Source organism: Gymnodraco acuticeps, unplaced genomic scaffold (genome assembly GCF_902827175.1).
Source record: "Gymnodraco acuticeps unplaced genomic scaffold, fGymAcu1.1, whole genome shotgun sequence".
NCBI classification, from domain to species: Eukaryota; Metazoa; Chordata; class Actinopteri; order Perciformes; family Bathydraconidae; genus Gymnodraco; species Gymnodraco acuticeps.
Genome location: NW_022991154.1, coordinates 6,468,965 through 6,488,416, shown reverse-complemented (window position 1 = coordinate 6,488,416; position 19,452 = coordinate 6,468,965). Strand labels below are relative to the sequence as shown.

The 19,452-nt window shown below is 40.6% G+C and overlaps 1 protein-coding gene across 1 annotated transcript in view; it reads right to left on the bottom strand.

The window, feature by feature from the left end:
- The window catches only part of pik3r3b (phosphoinositide-3-kinase, regulatory subunit 3b (gamma)), a 338,567-nt gene that overhangs the window by 146,911 nt on the left and 172,204 nt on the right, over positions 1 to 19,452 (bottom strand). The window contains exon 7 of the mRNA XM_034237528.1: positions 16,871 to 16,956. Coding sequence (XP_034093419.1) covers positions 16,871 to 16,956 — 86 coding nt within the window. The remainder of the gene's footprint in view (positions 1 to 16,870; positions 16,957 to 19,452) is intronic.

Below are 19,452 nucleotides of genomic sequence, written 5' to 3'. Positions count from 1 at the left end.
CAATAAATAAAAGCAAGGATAATTCTGTGTTATTGGTGAGTAAATAACAGTGTGTTATTTTGAAAAGAATAACAAATTACAAGGAAACAAAGATTTAAATAAATACAGATTTCAGTATCCTGAGGCTCTGAGCCCCATTTATTTTCCTCACAGACGGCAACAAAAGTCCGAAATTATACGATTTAAAATAAAAGCAATAATTGTGGCTTGATATTGAGTAAGAACATGTTTTTATGAACCACACAGCTTCCGGTCTTCCACGACCCGACCGGAGAAAAATACGTGCTGCAGGCACGAAACACATTACCAGTAGAAATACATTGCTTTTAAAATCGTGGTGGTGAACACGAATCAATAGATTAAAAATCGTGTTGGTGAACACGAAATGACATGAGACTGGGTTGTTCGTTCCACATGGTAAAATATGCTGAAACCAAACAGTTTTAAGTGTTTTAATCCAAGGTAACATTGGAACAGTAGCTACTTGCAAACATTAGCATACTAACAGGCTAATGATGACATTGCTAACATGTTAAGAATTATTAGATAATATTCACCATGAAACTATCGTCATATGAGTGTTATCATACTAAAATGTGTTATTGCTGATGCTGATTGCTTTCATTTTGAAGCCATTTAGTCATAAACCAAAGTACTGCTGAAGGTTAAGTTAAGCTCATGATCATTACATTACATTGCATTTAGCTGACGCTTTTATCCAAAGCGACTTACAATAAGTGCGTTCGACCAACTAAATATAAACTTGAAGAAAACAGAATCATATAAGTACATCAGGTTTCATAGAGCAAAAACATTTCAAGTGCTACTCAACTAGCTTTAGATAAGCCAGTCCTTTATTAGTATATAAGTGCTTTGTTAATAGTTCTATTGCTCGAAGTGGAGTCGAAAGAGATGAGTTTTCAGTCAGCGCCGGAAGGTGTGTAAGCTTTCTGCTGTCCTGATGTCAATGGGGAGCTCATTGGAGATCATGATCATGAATGTCTGCACCAACAGTTCATGGCGATATTCAACATTGGTGGGGATAGTCAGTCTGCAGCAGCCATATATATCATTCTGGATCAGTTTTGAATATAATTAAAAGGGTATTCTGAATAGTTGCGACATACAACACGTTAACTAAAAGTAAGAACCAGCTCAAATGTAATTTGGTAAGTGAAACTGATGGTTTGATTTAAAAAAATAAATAACAAATGTTATATTGATAAAAGAGTGCAAATTGATGGCATCATTAACCTTATCACAAGGTTCTTGTTCATATCAGGGCTTCCACAATTTCATGACCTCCTTAGATTGACAGCAGTGGCCATGATAATGTGTGTGTGTTTCTGTATGTATGTATGTGTGTGTGTGTGTGTGTGTGTGTGTGTGTGTGTGTGTGTGTGTGTGTGTGTGTGTGTGTGTGTGTGTGTGTGTGTGTGTGTGTGTGTGTGTGTGTGTGTGTGTGGTATGACCCTCACCTCATGACCTCCTGTTGTGACTGACCGGGCCACATGTCTCTCTGTATCCAGCTAACAAAGTCATTTCAAAGGCCATTACCTTCATCTTACGCCATACTGTGACCCCTGACCTCATGATATGATGTGACAACGAAAGAAAGAAGGATGACGGGGGGAACAGATCAGCTTGGACATATGATTTTCAAAGATCCAAAGCGAATGTCAGTAAGCCGTGATGTACACATCAAGGTAAACATTACTTTTTGTAAAAATAATCTATACAAAGCTAAAGAAAAAGAGAGTTTAATATTAATGCTGGATTTGTTTCTATGTTTTATCCATTAAAATGCAGTCGTTTCCAGCCACTGAACCATAGAACAACTGTAAAATATCTTGTGGGGTAGTGACCTTGAACTTGATGTGGTCCGTCAGTGATGCATCTTTTGTCATCATTTCCTTTACACATACAACAGGACACAGATTGTGTACTGAAGTGGATCATCTGTCCGTCATCCCTCACTTTGCGGTTCGATCTGCATCAAGTTCGTTTTCAAAGAAAGGCCTAAAATGTATGTTATAATATCCAAATATTAAACTCACATAGGTCAATAAGAAAATTGTTGAGGACATAAATTGTTGGCCCATGTTGTAAAGTATTATAAAAGTGAATCTCTCCAATAATGACCCTCCATTCACCTGCCAACAGAGGTTCTCTATCCAAAATGATGACTCTCTCATGGGAATTTTATGGAAGGGATGTTAAAAACTGGGAGAATGGATGGACGGCAGAGTGTGTGTTATTAGCTGGTGCACTAAGCCATGTAATTGTGCGCAGCTGAAGGAACACAGGCTGGACATAGACCCACAAACATGCCAAAATACCAATAAATACACAAGCTAAAAGCTCAGTACTCGCTTGACCTTAATCACATTATACAACTATGATGCCCACACATATTCACACACGTTGGTGTGTTTGTGTATGTGTGCGCCCCACTGCTGACCCTGTATAGTAGGATTATTCTAGTTGTTAAGCTGGCACTTTCCTCCGAATGGGATCGAGTCAGGACATGACTTAACTGTGAACTGCTCACATACACACCCACACACAGATATACCCATGCCTACACACATGATATAGTCATGCATGTGGCTGACATTAATACACACTCATTCTAATCCTACACATACAAACATGCCTTCCAATGCGCATGGGTGCTCTCAACTCTTGACCTTGGCAGAGTGTGTGTGTGTGTGTGTGTGTGTGTGTGTGTGTGTGTGTGGTTTTTAGTTGTTAGGAAAGGGTGCAGGTCACTGAGACATTAGCAGCCGAGGGGCTTTAGAATTCTGATTATACTTAGTGTGCAACAATATAACATTACTAGTTCTACATTTTGGGAGATAAGCATATTTTATTACTTTGGTAAGACTCCAATCTGCCCACCTCATAAGTGATCAACAACCACTTGGGTTTGGCACCAAGTTTGCACTACTAGGGATTAAGAATTGCTCCTCTCTTGATTTGCATGCATAGGTAAGAACATTGCGGTTTTAATTAATTTAGTCATAAAATACAGTGTGTGACTAAATTAGTCCTATTACTTGGCAAAGCAAAAAAACACTACAACTGACTGTCTTCATATTGGCAGAAGGAGAGCTAGTTAGCTGTTAGCAGCAGCCGTTTCCTGCGGTGTGTTTGCCTGAGGTGTGTTTGGCTAAGCTGTTCAGACAGCAGCAACAATTAGAATGTGAGTGTATATTTTGCATTATACACAAGAAAAAAACATGTAATACACTAGTGCAGGGTTGCCAACTTTGGGTACCTGGCTGTAGTGAGATTTTGATATCATGGGTTTAATTACACATATGCACACTAAATGACTGCTATCGTGTCAGTAGCGGGACCATATATATATGATATATATACAATATATACAAATACACAATATTGGACACAGACTATAAAGGGCAGAATGTTTAATTCACTAATGAAAGTCAAACACCTGTTTGTTTCCACTGTTTTATTGTGTGCATAGGCCTGTCGCGATAAGCAATTCATTGACTTATCGTACGATAAATAAAAATGAACTCCATAACTTTTCTGACCTCGATACATTGCCATTTACATGAGGATGTGACTAGCAGTTTGAAAGGATGTACTTGAATTATTATTACAGTGTTTCTCCTATATACAAATAGCGGCGGCACTGCTAGGGGGGGCCAGCCAGGTACCAAAAAAAAAAAAGAGAGAGAGAGAGATAGAGAGAGAGAGAGCGCGCGCACCGGTTACTCGTATTTTTGTTGTTAGCATCTGATTAGGTAGCTGCTCTAAAAGATAGACAGTCCTCTGCTGTCAGACTGAGAGAGATAAACAGCTCAGGTGAGGTAAGGGACTCTCTAGCCTCATCCCAATACCCCTCCTCGACTCCTCTCTTCCCCTCCTCCGGGACTTGACCCGGAAATCGATCAAGACACGCCATTTTGAAGGATGTCCCAATAGCTGAAATGCACATGGAGGAGTCGAGGAGGGGTGAGGGAGGAGGGTTGAGGGAGGAGACGAAAGGGAGGAGACGAAAGAGAGGAGACGAAAGAGAGGAGACGAAAGGGAGGATACACGAGAGCAGACTACGCGGAAGTGTTTTCACTACTCGCCTATAAAAGCCCCGCCCCCACCTTTACAGCTGGTCGATTTCAACAGAGGAAAACCGACAACTGGAAGATGAGTGGAAACGCGTCACATAAATGTATAAGTGCTCACAGCTCCGTGGGAATTATTATGTGCAATTCATTTCTTAAGGTTATACTAACAATTTAAGTCATGTTTAATGATCTTGAACGTCACTAAAACATAGCTATTAAGAAAGCTATTTCATAAATGGCTAGATCTTGATAAATAACAATTATTTGTATTGTTTTGTTTTAAGATATTCAGGAGTTAAATTATTTAAAATTCACAGTCCTGAATGTGTGTTTGTGGTGAATGTGATCTACAGGACACACATTTTCAGAGTAAAGGCTTTCACATTACTATAATTATATTTTTATTTAAATGTAGGCTACATTTTACATCAAAACGGAACACAAAAGCAGGACCAACCATCATACATTGAATTCCTTGACTACCAAGAGAAAGATTCATTCATTTAAATAAATATTTAACAACAAATGGGCCGGTTCTAAGGGGTTATTCAGTTAAGCCCCATGAGAGGGGATACAGCTGTGCACATGTCATCATTAACAGACGTCATTTAAAAGTGACGTTTGAGTGAACGAGGACATCCCAATTAATACCTGAGGACTCCTCTGTCCTCGCGTCACCTCCTCGTGTCTCTCGCTCGCATCTTACGGAGGCGGATCTAAGACGCAAGGAAGGGACGCGAGTGAGGGAAAGGAGGAGTCGAGGAGGGGTATTGGGATGCAGCTTCTGAGTGTTTAGATAGTTAATTGTAGTCTAAGTTAACTCAGTGAGTCTCAAACAAATATGTATTTACAAATTATGTAAACACATATTTCCAAGGCACTCCTTTATAATTATTAGGATAAATAAAAACAGGTTTGAAATCATTCCAATGTATACTATAGGACAGTAAACCAAAAATATCGTTTAAAGTTGGAGAGATACAGAAATATGCATAAATAAATGTTAACTAGGTAAAATAAGATATAAATAATAAAATAAGTTACATTTATTTGTTATTGGCTATGGTAGGTTATTGGTTATGTTCACATACGTATTTGATTATTAAAATGTAAACCGATCTTTTTCATATGGGTGTTTTAGAGTTGTACCAGATCAGGTCTCTAGTAATTCTGCTCAAAGTGCACCAGATTGAAGCATTTTACTTTAAAATGTTCAAACAAATCTTCCCGGGGGGGCATACCCCCGGACCCCCTATAGAGGATGTGACGTCCACCCCCCAATTAAAACATGTTCATACAATACTGAATACATTTGAAGCCATTTTGACGTATATTACCTATGTCAATAAGTTTCTGTTTTTGTAGTGTATTTGTCTTTTGTAGAGATTTTTCATTTAATCTTTATATATAAAATCTCGCCTAGGGCAGAAAATTGTCTAGAACCGGCCCTAGTACTAGGCCTCAAGAGCCTTTCTTGTGCTGGCAGACTCATAGAAACAAATCGGCGGGGCGCACTTCGCACACACTAAACAATTCCACGCGCTCCGCGCTCACATTATGCTGGGCCCACATGCCTTAGCACCGCTGCTATGACTCCATCCTAGGGGAAACACTGTATTATATATTATCATTATGTCAGTGGTCTAAAATGGTCATAGAACGGTGCCGACAATATTATCGTTTATCGCAATCCTTTCCGGGAAAATGTATCCAACTAAATTAATTATCGTGAGAGGCCTATACATGAAACACACAGACACAAACAAATCTACAGACTTACTCCAAACTGCCAAATATATGAATTAACGCACTCTCACTCTCATATACTCTTTGACTCTATTTTGGCCTAGTAGAACAATAAGCAGCAGACTTTTACTTTTTATCATTTCTACTGGATCTTAGATCTGCGCATACGCAGTTCGGGTCGGGATTGACCAACCGGCTCCCACTGCTCTGCTGTCTGTTAACGTTGTTAAGAGTGGTGGGGGCGGGGAGGGAGCGGATAGACAGCTGAGCAGCTGTCAACTCAACATTGTAAATAACCAACCAAAAACGATCGCCGGTTCATCTTGTTTTTTGCGTGAGAATAGTTTGGGCAGCGTGAGAGCGTGAGATTGAGAGTGAAAGCGTGTGTCTCACGCCAGATGCGTGAGAGTTGGCAACCCTGCACTAGTGGTCTAGAAAAATGGCAATGTTTGGACATTGTGTTTGGCTAATAGCGCTAGCAGCTAACGGAACTCAACACATAGCATGACACACGGTCAAACGCAGTTTATGGTGACCACACTTCCTAGACTCCTGTTCGTCAACATAATAGATAATGACATTTTTAAACCATAGTACCTTTGTTGACAGCAGATATGTCGAGATCCATCTGAACCATCTGATAGACATCTTAGTTCCCTTCACATTAATATTTTACAAGAGAGCATTGCAGTGTTGTGTGTTAATTTTGGTCAGGTGGACCATTTGACAGTTTAATTTGTTTTGTTCATATACAACTTTAAAAAGGTGGTGTTAGGTGTATACTGTATTAGCTGAAAATTGGACAGAGCTAGAGAGACACAGAAGAATGGAGTTGAACAAAAGACTATGATTATGTGAACAGAGGGAAAGACTGTCGACAGTAGGGCTGTGCGATTATGGCAAAAATCATAATCACGATTATTTGGGTCAATAATTGATATCACGATTATTTTGACGATTATTCATTGACCATTTATTGAACTTTAAAACAAATAATATTTTACCAATAAACAAGAACAAATATGTTGGAGCGCACTTCCAAAACCATACTAAACATATATTATTAATATGATAAATAAAAATAAATTAGACCAAAATAAATGAAATCAAATATGATGCAGTGCACTGTCACAACCTACTGAAAACTCCTTAACATATAGCCAACATTTTGGTAAAACATATTCAACATATTCCACTCAGTTAAACGTTGAAGGCTGGCCAACCGTCATGGTCCAAAAGTAACAGGAAATAAATGTTGAACTACAATTTAAGACCAAATAAAAATGTTTAGGCCACCATGACAAATGCTGGTAGGACTGCTCATGTCATCTCTTAAAGATTTGTTGCAAGAAACACCAGCCTGTTTACATGGTCTGGTTTCAGAGATGAGCGCAGGCAGGTGACGATATTGCCACCTGTACTGAAGACCCTCAGCCACGCCCCGACACATGGGGTGACGCCGGCCAATCACAAAGCTTTGATGCGTTCAAGTGCATTATTCTGGCACAGGAAGATTATGTTACAGAACATAAAACAGAATATTGTTGTTCTATTTTTAGACACATCTCGCAATCGACTGGTTGGGCACCCCTGGGCTAGACCGGTCTGTTGTGGTAGCAAAGTAGTCAGCTGAAGCCACATCTCTCTCAACTTCCCCACGGCATTTGTCATATAGTGCAGGTAGCGCAGACCTGCGTAACGCTTGTCCAACGTGTTGACAAGTTGCTTAAAGCCCTGGTTGCTAACAGTGCTAACTGGGTGATTCTCACGAAACCACCTTTGGTCATGTCTGTGAGGAATTGACAGACACAATTACAAAAATAATCAAAATAATCAATTCTATATCAAACTGCATTGTGTATTGTATGTGGTACTATTGCTATTTTTGTAGTTGAGGTAGTAATTCATATTTTTTTCACAATTTTTCCATGTAGAAATTCATTACCGTAATGCGTCCGGAGTTTTTTTTTTTACATTTAACCCCAAAATATCACAATAAATCTGCACAATTTAATACATACATAAATACAAAAAATTGTTGAAATGGTACATTCTTACTGGTAATATAATCATTTTGGGTCTAAGATTTATGAATTAAAATATGTTTGGATTAATATGTGTGTCCGGAGCATGTGAAGTTCATTACCGATGCACTGCCTATTTGGCCCCATTACAATTCCTGTTTGTTTAAATTAGTTTTTTTTTTACCCATGATGCATTGCATGGAAGAGAAGATGCAAGATGGCTCCAAGGTAAGATGTCCTTTCAAGGTCAAGCTATAGATATGTCAAAGATTCCATTTACTGACACCCCAGTGTACACTACTAACTGTCATTACCGTAATGGGGTATTATATAATGTTTTTTTTTAAAGTTATTGATTCCAAAATCAATAGAAAAGTAGCTTTTATAGAGCCAGAATGATAGTGCAAATATTTCTTTTGTAGCATCATGGCTATGCTAACTATTATGCTAGCTAGTGTTATGGTCATTCATTACTGTAATGCTCTGCATTCATTACCATGTCATATAGGAGGCTGTTACGGTAATGAACAAAATTGTTGCGGTAATGAAAGAAATGTGTGCAGCTATGTATGGTGAGCTTTAACTATAAATAAATAATTTATATATATTATTTGAATCTAATTTATTTAATGAATACTGAATCCCTCTTGAAATGAAGTTCAGAAAAGGTGGAAAGGAAAAGGGCAGCTTCCAAGGTGAGGGTGGTGAAGCACAGAGAGAAAGTGTACAGCAACCCAGAGCTGCTGGAAGAGTACAGAGGGAAGGAAAGAGAGAGGTTAGAACAGGACATCTTCACATTGTGTGTGAGAGAGAGAGTGAGTGAGAAAGAGGGAGAGACAGAGAAAGAGAGAGACTGAGAAAGAGAGAGACAGAGAGAGAGAGACTGAGCCAGTGTTTCCGCCAGGGGGCCGTCTTGCCGTCATTGGATGCCCTTTTTCAGCTCGGAGCGCCCTCAACTCGAGCCGAGGCGGCCCAAAAAAAAGATTTATCCGAGATCGACAATTTTTATCGTTTAAATCAGGGTTCCGAAAGTGTGAGGCGCGCCTCCCCTGGGGGGCGCCAGAGAGCTTCAAGGGAGGCGCAGCCGCCAGAAAAAAAAAAAGAGAAACAGTGAAATCTAGCTAGTTAACTTCAGCTAACTTTATGCGAGCGGCAAAATATGGATAGATTTTTAGTGAAGTTACCTAAAGTGAGAGAGGAGACAGCGTCTGTCAGAAAACGAAGGAAGTATGACAATGATTATTTGAAGCTAGGATTTTCATGGACCGGTCCTGATGACACTCCAATGCCACAGTGTGTTATCTGCAACGAGGTGCTAGCTAATGACAGTATGAGACCATGTAAACTCCGGCGTCATATTGAGACGAAACACCCATGTTTTGGTGACCAAGCCACAGGAGTTTTTTGACCGGAAGCTCAAGGAATTGCAGTCACAGAAAAATGTCATTGACACATTTAGCACTGTGAATACAAAGGCAACCGAAGCATCATACCGAGTGGCGTTACGGATAGCTAAGGCAGGTAAACCTCACAACATTGGTGAAACGTTACTCCTCCCTGCTGCTAAAGACATCTCCGTCTCAACTATTTCTCTCCGAGTGCAACGTATGAGGAAGCTGCCATCCTTAACCTCAACATGTTTAAAACATAAAGATAAAGAGGTTTAAAAAAGCTATTGTTTAATGTTTTAAGGAGGTGACGCTCAGCCAATCAAAAAATAGGAAGGTAGCGAAAACAGCATTTTATGACATTTTCTCACCTTACATTTTCTCTTTGAAATGCAATTGAATACCCCTGCATTATAGCAACTACAACAATAATAGCAATAATAATTGGGAGGGGGGGGCGCGGCTGTGATTATGTTCTCTAAGGGGAGGCTCACCTTCCCACACTTTGGGAACCCCTGGTTTAAATGACAAAAAGGAAAATGACATCCCTCTGTTGGAGGGGCAAAGGAGGCTGGTGGGATTTTTTTCGCCGCCAGCAAAGCCGGTTCCTGTGACGGAAAAAAGTGTACTGCCAGCGAGCCTTGCCGTTGGCTCTCAGCCCGAGCCTGAGTTGCCGCCATCCTATTCTCCGCCAGCATCCCCCGCCCGTGCAGGTGCCCCGGGGCCGGAGTTGTCGTCATCTAGCCTCCCACCCCATCCAGAGCCTACGCCATCTGACAATGTCACTTCTACACCCGTAAGCCACGAAGAGAAACCGGTCAGCTACAACAAAAGGAAGTTTGTCGGAACCTGGAAAATGAAGTTCCCGTGGTTGTGCTATAACAAACAAAGTCATAAAATGTATTGTACACTATGTGTAAGGGAAAAAACGTGTTCACCGCGGGGACGTCCAACTTCAGGGTGAAGACTTTAGAGATGCACATAAAGGGGGTGGATCACAAAGCAGTGCTAGATGCACAGCATTTACGAAGAAACAACGTTCAAGTTGCCGTTAATCGAATGGTCTGTGCCAGATCAAAGGCGGTAATTGCGGCCAAGAGGAACGTGTATTACCTGGCAAAAGAACTGTTGCTGACACACAAAAACAAAAGCTTGAATGAACTGTGCATTCTGCAGGGATGTGAAACCTTGGCAGAACTGCGAGTTTCAGAGAACGCCCTCACAATGACATAGTGCAGGACATGCAGTGCGTCGTAATGTGCTGAAGGAGGATTTCATTGCAAAGTTAAATAACTCAACATTCAAGGGGCTCATGACTGACGAGTCCACGGACATTTCGGTGGAAAAGCTTCTTTGCACATATGTTAACCTAATAAATGACGGTGACTTAGAAACCCACTACTTGTGCAACACAAATATACTGCATGCGACGCTGCTACCGTAACGCAAACCATTAAGGAGCAGTTGCAAAATTACAACATCGACCTGAACGACATAACTGGCGTCCGTACAGATGGGGCAGCGGTTATGACTGGAAGAGAAAATGGGTTCGTGGCGCGTTTTAAAAAGGGAAAACCCAGCCATCGGTGGCACACACTGCGCTGCACATAAGCTAAACTTGTGTGCCCAGCAGGCTGCTGTGGCGATACCATCCCTCCAGCGCTACCAGAGGAGGGTGGGCAGCACCTATGGATACTTCTTCAACAGCAGCTCTCGGCAAGCACGGCTTAAAGAAATGCATGTCATCCTGGACACTGATGACGTTCAGCCTGCTGTAACCTCAACGATCAATGCGCTGTGAGCCATGCAGATTGGAGATGAAGGCGGCCTAAAATTCCAAGAATTCTTGGCCAACATTGCGGAGAAAAATGGCGAGATGTATTTTAAGGGAGAAAAGATAAAGGCCACCAGGGCGATGCGGCAGGCCGTGGATGGTGTAAGGCAGCGCTTCCTCGACACCCTCATCCAGAATATTGAAGATCGTTTCCCCGACATCGGCCGCTTTTCGCATATTTGACCCATGGTGTCTGCCACGGGACAACACTGAACGTGCGCGATTTGGACGCGATGAGCTGCAGACCATCCTGGATCACTTGTGCCCAGCGGGACGGGAACCTATCGTTGACACGGACACCTGCAGCGCAGAGTGGTCACCTTTTAAGGAGCTGGTCCATGCAAACTACAGCAAAAATTCCTTCCAGGAGTTGGTGAAGATCATGGCTACACAACATGCTGGCTTCCTACCTGAAACCACAAAGCTCCTGGCTGCAATCTCGGTCATTCCAATGAGCACGGTGCGGTGCGGACGTGGATTCAGCATTCAAAATCGCATAAAGACCAAGGGCAGGGCAAGATTAAAAGCAGAAAATCTCGACTGAATCTGCATTGAAGGACCACCCATTGAACAGTTTGACTTCTACAGAGCCCTGGAAAAGTTTAGAGTGGAAAAACACTGCCGCATTTTCCAAGGACCATGCAAGGAGCGGTGTCCGGCAACGGTGATTTTATACAGGTAGATTATGTATCATGTAACAAACGTTACGTTACTATTGTCTATTGTGTGTGCAAAGAGACAGTATATAAAAGTAACGGTGCAATTCAAAATTGTGTGTGTGTGAATATATATGTAAAGCGAAAGTATTTATAAAGCAATAGTATATCTCTTCTCCATGTAAGGTCATTACCATAACAAAAGCTTTTCATTACCGACATGCTCTGTTCATTACCATAACACTTCCTTAATAAGTTAATATTTGGATAGGAATATGGAAAACCTTCAAATTTTCATTTTGTACAGGAAATGTTTGGTATGTCTGTTCATATTTTAAAATTGTCTTTTTTCAATCAATTGTACAATTTACACCACAGTAAAAGTCAATGTGTGGAACATAAAATTGTGTTACGGTAATGAAGTTAATAACTAAAATTATTATATTATTATATATTTACCTGAATTATTACACTATGTAACTACTTGTGACTATTGACAGCAGCATACGTTAAAAAATAAAATGCCAAACATTTACTCAAATATTTAGTTATCATCAATTGAAAATGTGTTACGGTAATGAATTTATTTGGTCAATGACTCGTTAAAACTCTCTAAAAATGTGTTTTAAAACATATACAGAACTTTTCTTTTACTAGGGCTAGTTCATTTAGAACCTGGTTGATACTAATGAGAACAATTATTTTCAAAATCTGCATCGAACTGTTTTGGCTCATGTTACACCAAGTTCGTGAGAATTCTGGGCACATATCTTTAGCGATGTGAAATGTAATGGCACCTGTAATATCTCTGTGTCTCTGCGAGCTCGTCGCGTAGGCCGTTGCTCTGTACAATGCGTCCTGAATCGATGACTGTGATGATGTGGTGGATGAAGTCGAGCGGGCATCTGCTTTTTGTTGTATTACTGCGCGGTCGTATTGCACTTTGTGGTTGTATTTCAGATGATTAAAGAGATTGGTTGTGTTAGCGTGTGGTGCCAACACAACCTGGTAACAAATCCTGCACTGTACTTTATTTTGCTCCACGTCGGACTCCTGAAAGCCAAAGTACTTGCAAATAGTGGAAATAGTTTGACCCTTCTTTTTAACGAGTTACTGCTCTTGTTCTGACATCTTTGCTCGCGCTGAACACTCAGTCACTCCCACGTGGCCGAGTGGGCTTTTAGGGAGGGGCGAAAGCGCACCCAGCAAAATAATCGTATTTTGTCAATTATGCTGTTTTCATAATCGTCGCAAGCCATAATCGTAATCGCGATTAAAATACGATTAATTGCACAGCCCTAGTCGACAGTACCAGCAGCCAGCTCTCTGATGAAGTCTCTGAGCATTAGATTTTACTACCAAATCCTCAGCTACTTTACCATCCAAACACATGGCATTTGAGTGCAGAAAAAGAGTCAGTGTGTGCAATGTAATTGTAAGTGTGTGTGTGTTAGTGTACAGTATGTTGTATTCCTGCCAAGCTGCGGGCACGTCTTGCGTGCCTGGGAAGGAAAACAGCTCATAACAAAAGCCGAGCGAGAGGGCCAGAATGTGAATGGGTGTGTTTTGGACTTTACAATACTGCCTTTTTTTCCAACTGAATCTAGCGTGCTGGCTGACAGGTCGGCTGGACTAGACTGAGGCTTCACATGCAAGTGATGTGCACACAGAGAGCTGCTGCTGCACACACACACACACACACACACACACACACACACACACACACACACACACACACACACACACACACACACACACACACACACACACACACACACACACACACACACACACACACACACACACACACACACACACACACACACACACACACACAATGTGCTTAGCTTGAAGCACTCAGGTGGAGAAGGGCCGGTCATATATTCAGACTCCATTTGGAGAACATGGCTTGCAGGGAACCTCTCCTGAGAGGTCAATGGGCATCTAGACACTCACAAACACACACATATACGCACACACACACACGCACATGCACACACACACACACACACACACACACACACACACACACACACACACACACACACACACACACACACACACACAGTCCCAAACCTCTGTTTAGGGGTTAACATACCGCCAACAGGCACTGTGCTAACCCTTGACCTTCACTAATGCTGTATGGAGGGGTGGTAGGGGAGGTAATGGGTGAGAAAAATGCTCACACATGAACCTGACCGCTCTGTTTTAGCTCTCTGTCTCTCTCCCTCCCTCTATTTGTAACTCTAAATCCATTCATCAAACAAAGAGAAGCTCAGTCAGTCACCCTGCCAGGCAACTGAAACAGCACACACACACACACACACACACACACACACACACACACACACACACACACACACACACACACACACACACACACACACACACACACACACACACACACACACACACACACACACACACACTCACAAACACACAACATAACCAACAATGTATTTTGAGGACATTTCTAACATTATGAAACACAAGCAACACCAGGAAGCTCTGCGGGGGATCCTTGCAAAAATATTACTGGGTTAATTCAATTTAAATCAACAGTCAATGAGCTTTTCAAATGGTCTTGTATGTGCTTTCCATCAGGCTTCATTTTAAAGATATTCTGAATCAGGAACACATATAAAAGCCCAGCCCAGACCCCTGATGTTTCCATTCCCTTGATCTCCCCCACACTGCAGGACAGAGGTTTATAGCATGAATTATTGATTGTCCTCCAGACATCATCCTGTCCTTTCTTGTGTCACCCACAAAAAATGAAAATCGAACAACTGACACAGGAGTCCCACCTACGGTTGAGTCTGATTTGTGGCTCTATAAGGCTGTTGTGTGTTTTCTTTGTGTTTGTCCGCTGTATTGCTTTGCAGTGAGTAACAGTAATCACCACCAAACCTGAAAGCTGAAGCCAAAGCAAAAGTAGCATAAGATCAAGGACAACTAAAGGTCAGCAGTAGCTAGTTCGAAAACAATCTTTTTGTAACCTCCAAAGAAGATTGTCAAGGGGCAATTTTGTGAATGAGTGTTCCTTTAAGATGTCTTGGCTATACATTTAAGGAACCATATTCAATCAGATTTCAGTTTGACCTCAGGCAGAAAAATGCTCCAGGTATTAATCACAGTGGTAACGGATCTAGAGAAGCCAAACAATAGTGGGTTCATTTGAGGAACACATATTTTTTAAGAGGGGTTAATCAAAATGTCACCAGCACAACAACAAGCTTCTTAGAGGTACAACAACTTTTCAAACATCATCGATGAATTATCGCCACCTGAGCAGCCACCATAATCACAGCTACAGCCAATATGTTGACCCTGGCCTTAACAATGTTGACATCAGCAAACCAGTAGAAACTAACACACACACACACACACACACACACACACACACACACACACACACACACACACACACACACACACACACACACACACACACCACACACACACACACACACACACACACACACACACACACACACACACACACACACACACACACACACACAGACCCAGAGAAAACAACCTCAGCAGACTGCCGTGGCCCTAACAATCAACCACACACCTGCTGTATGACCTTTCTATCGTCCTCATAGAGCGTGATTGATCTGTCCACAGCGTTTTGTTTTTGCAGACGTTCACCAGGCTTGCTCAAAAGACAATAAGCCTCAATAAATCAGCAAGCTTTTTACCGTTTGTCTTGGGGAATTTATATCCAGATGAAATCTTGTTTACCATTCTGCCACTGTGATGAGCAGAAAGTCCCAGACACACCAAACTGACACCAAAGAACACGTCCCGACAGACCCGATTTTTGTGTCGCCTCACGTCTCCTGCGTCTTGGCCAACAGTCGCACTGGAACACACCGCAAAGACTTCAGCCGACGGCCAAGTAGCACGTACGCACTGCGCATGCGTGAGTGGCAATAACTCTCCTTACCAGCAGGCGGCGGTAGTGTATATTCGTCATTCAAAAGAGGCAACAACCGGAAGACAGACTGCGTGATACACCGAGAGAAGAAGAACAGACTGCGTGATACAAACAAACAACAAATAGCGTGTGCGTTCCATTTTCACTCTACAACGAGAAGCTCATGGGGCTTTCCCGAACCTGTGTCGAGAGCTGGAGTTCAATTAAATCTCAGATTTGCGTTTGTTTGGGTCCCTCACTTCCGTTTCGCTTCTCATGCACTGATTTGCTAAGCTGAACAGCCAATCAGATTGATTTATTTTGCCAACAGCCTCCCGATTCAACATGTTGAATCTATGGCGGAAGGTGTCGGCACGGCCGAAAAGACACAACAGTGCAGGACACACCAATCTGAGTAAGGCGACAGGACGCTCATCGACGGCCAGACATCTATCGATGCCGAAAATCGGCCTGGTGTGGCCTTAAGGGTCAACTGAGGTTATGTTTCGGTTGCCTAGCTAAATACAGCCTTCCAGAGTTGATCAAATTAAGTTTTTCTCTTTTAGACCCACACTTTTCATCTAAGAAAGAATGTTATTTTTCTATGCTTTCCGGGAAATATTGCTGATGTCGCAGAAACTGTGCAAACTGTTTAGTCCATATACACTAAACCAGAGCAGCCACACTGGGTCCAGCAGAGCAGGAATGCATCAAGAAAAACATCTCAAAACCACCATATATTGTTACCATGAACTCTGTACATCCAGAATGTAAACCAAACTAACAGAGAGTTAAGTTAAAGCTGTTATTTCATGCTTCATACTCAATTTATCTCAGCAGCTTGTGTAAGACGTTTATGTTTTCCATGTAATTCATAAACCAAATGTGTGTTTTCCAATGCAGTTTGTGGTGCAACGGGGAATGTCATGTTCCCAACGTGAGAAATGTATGAAAATACACTTGAGAAACAAACTTCAGGCACTGAGGACAAACATTTGAAATGATCCACATTTGTGTGCTACGCAAGAGTTAAAGCCATGTGAAATCATATTGACAGTATCATACTGTAACAGAATTAACCGTTACATACCAAAGCAGACACAAATGCTGCAAAGAGAAAGAATGGAATACTTTCTGTGTACAGTATGGTGTGTGTAAATGGGGAAAGGAGAACATTTGTGTGCATGTCAATTATCCTACCTGGTGCAGTCTGTATCTCCATGAGACCTCCTGTTGCAATTATAGCCTCCAAAATCCTGACGTGATGCTCTGGGTTTACATCCGCACTGTTGACAAAAACAATACATACGGTAGGTCAAATGTTTTAAGGTGCCACTGAACAATGTCCTGTATTAACATTTTTCCATTTAAATAAGTACTACTGTTTACTCATAAACAGCAGGAAGTTAGCCTGGTAAGGTTTTAATGGCCTGCAGAGTAGGACAGAACAAGTCAGATTGTATAGAAGTTGATGAGAAAATTATTTTATTTATTAATTCATAACACATTTTCCAAATTGGTTTAGTGTCTCAACCTTTACTTTCAAGTCTTCTGTGTTATTGACAAGTTACTAGTACAACGTTCAGCATTGGGTTTTTAGTACATAACAATCTAATGAGTTGGATTTATTTCATAGTACAATTAATAAATAATTTCATATCTCAATATCAGAGTTAATGTTAATAACAAGTGCACTTGCCTAACCAAGCAAGCAAATTAGCTAGCATTGGAATATTAACATAACACTAGAGTTAGATGTTATCTTAGCGCTAGCATTAGCTGAAATCTTAGCGTTTGTTATTCTAATGGTACCCCACCCTGCTAGGGCTCTCTACTGCCCAGCTTCAGCCTCTCATCCAAATAGGCCAGATAACAGCCACAAGGCCTCAAAACTGCAGTCCACAAACTAATTGTTGACCTCCTGGTCACTACATACACTTGTTTTTATACAGTCTATAAATAAACTAATGTGTGTGAAACATTTCACCCAGTGCAACAGTTTGTCACCATCATATTTGCCATATGGTAGAATGTGTGTGACTGTTTAAACACTTGCAGAAGGAAATCGAATCTTTAATCAACATTTCCCCACACACGAAATAAGCAAACATGGGATCAGGTTGAAAAAGCATAGCATGCTATGATACACCACTTTGATCTTTATCCGCCTGTTGTGCACGTCAGATATTAATTGATTGACCAGGCTATGAAAACAATCACTGCTTCTGACTCATTTCACTGCTTCCCCAAATCCAATATATCTAAACCGCACACAACATCACAAGGATAAATTCCTCAGTAATTTCTGGAAAAACAGACACAGACGAACTTGCGCAGGGTACAGAGAAATGAAACGATACCATCAGCCTTGTTAATGCCATTCTCTCAGTGTTCAAACATCCAGCTCTTAAACTGCAGGATGTTGATATAACAGCTGAGCCAAATCATTCTTGGTTTTTCTGTTAGCAAGGGTAGATCTTTTACAATAAAAATATAAAGATCCTTGTCTTGGATGAAAAAAATCTTGTTAAATTGACTGAGGTTTTTCATGGAACTGAGCAGTGGTTGATTTGTTGATAGACTTAAATACAAATATACACATTCTGCCAAAAATGTTGTTTAGATCTTTCAATAGAGGATTCACAAATGTAGATAAAAGGGAAATACCCTCTCCACCCATATGCTGGTGGACCTTTGCAAGAAAATAACTTATTTGAATTCATTTTTTACACAAAAAATGGTATGAGAAAATAATATTTCACAGCTGTATTTCATTGAATTACATTGTATAGTTTAATCTTTTGGGTTTTCTGTCACATTTTAGTTTTTTGACTTGAACTAAGATTTTTCAAAATTCTCCTACTGTACAACCTCAACATTTTTGGAAATTTAGCAGACGATTTGATTTTTTTTGTATTTAAATTTGAACTTAAATATATATATAAATGATTTCCCTTTTCTCCTATATGCATGATACTAAACCTCTTTAATCTTAACACTGCTTCATTTCCCACAGTTGGCCACCAATATCTAGCAATATGGTAATATGATATATATACTATAGGATCTGTAAATACAACGTATAGTTATAATTCACTGTGTTAAGAGCTATTTACCACATGCGACTTGAAGTTGACTCATTCCCATATCATAACTTAACCCTTTTTATCATAAATACCATTATATTATATGTTTCTAAGATAAGATATATTTAGGTTTCAAAGGGAAAGTTACAGCAAAGTTAAATATTTCAAAAACCAGCTGTTCAAAGAAAGGTTGCTACTTAAATGTTGTTAAATGTGTTCAGCTATGCACCTAGTGGAAGTTTCGTAGCTCACCTGGGTTTAATTTGAATAGATAATTAAGCAAATAAAATAAAAAATAATAAAGTCCATATAATAGAACACAATTTACGGCTTGGGGGTTAAAAAAAAATGCTGCAAAGTTTTATGATGTTAAATTACATGACATTGCATTTAAATCTCACCATGGCCAGGTACCAAAGGAAAAAAAGGCATTTTTATCATTAGGGTATCACATGGTTAGGTTAGTTTCAACAGACAGTAAACTGCTTATAGAGCCTAAGGCTTCAGTGCTGTTGCTACGGTTACCTGCATTACCTTGAGCCATGATTAAACATGAGGAGAATTACACTGAACACAAATATAAATGCAACACTTTTGTTTTTGCTCCCATTTTTCATGAGATGAACTCAAAGATCAAAAACATTTTCTATATACACAAAATAACCATTTCTCTCAAATATTGTTCACAAATCTGAA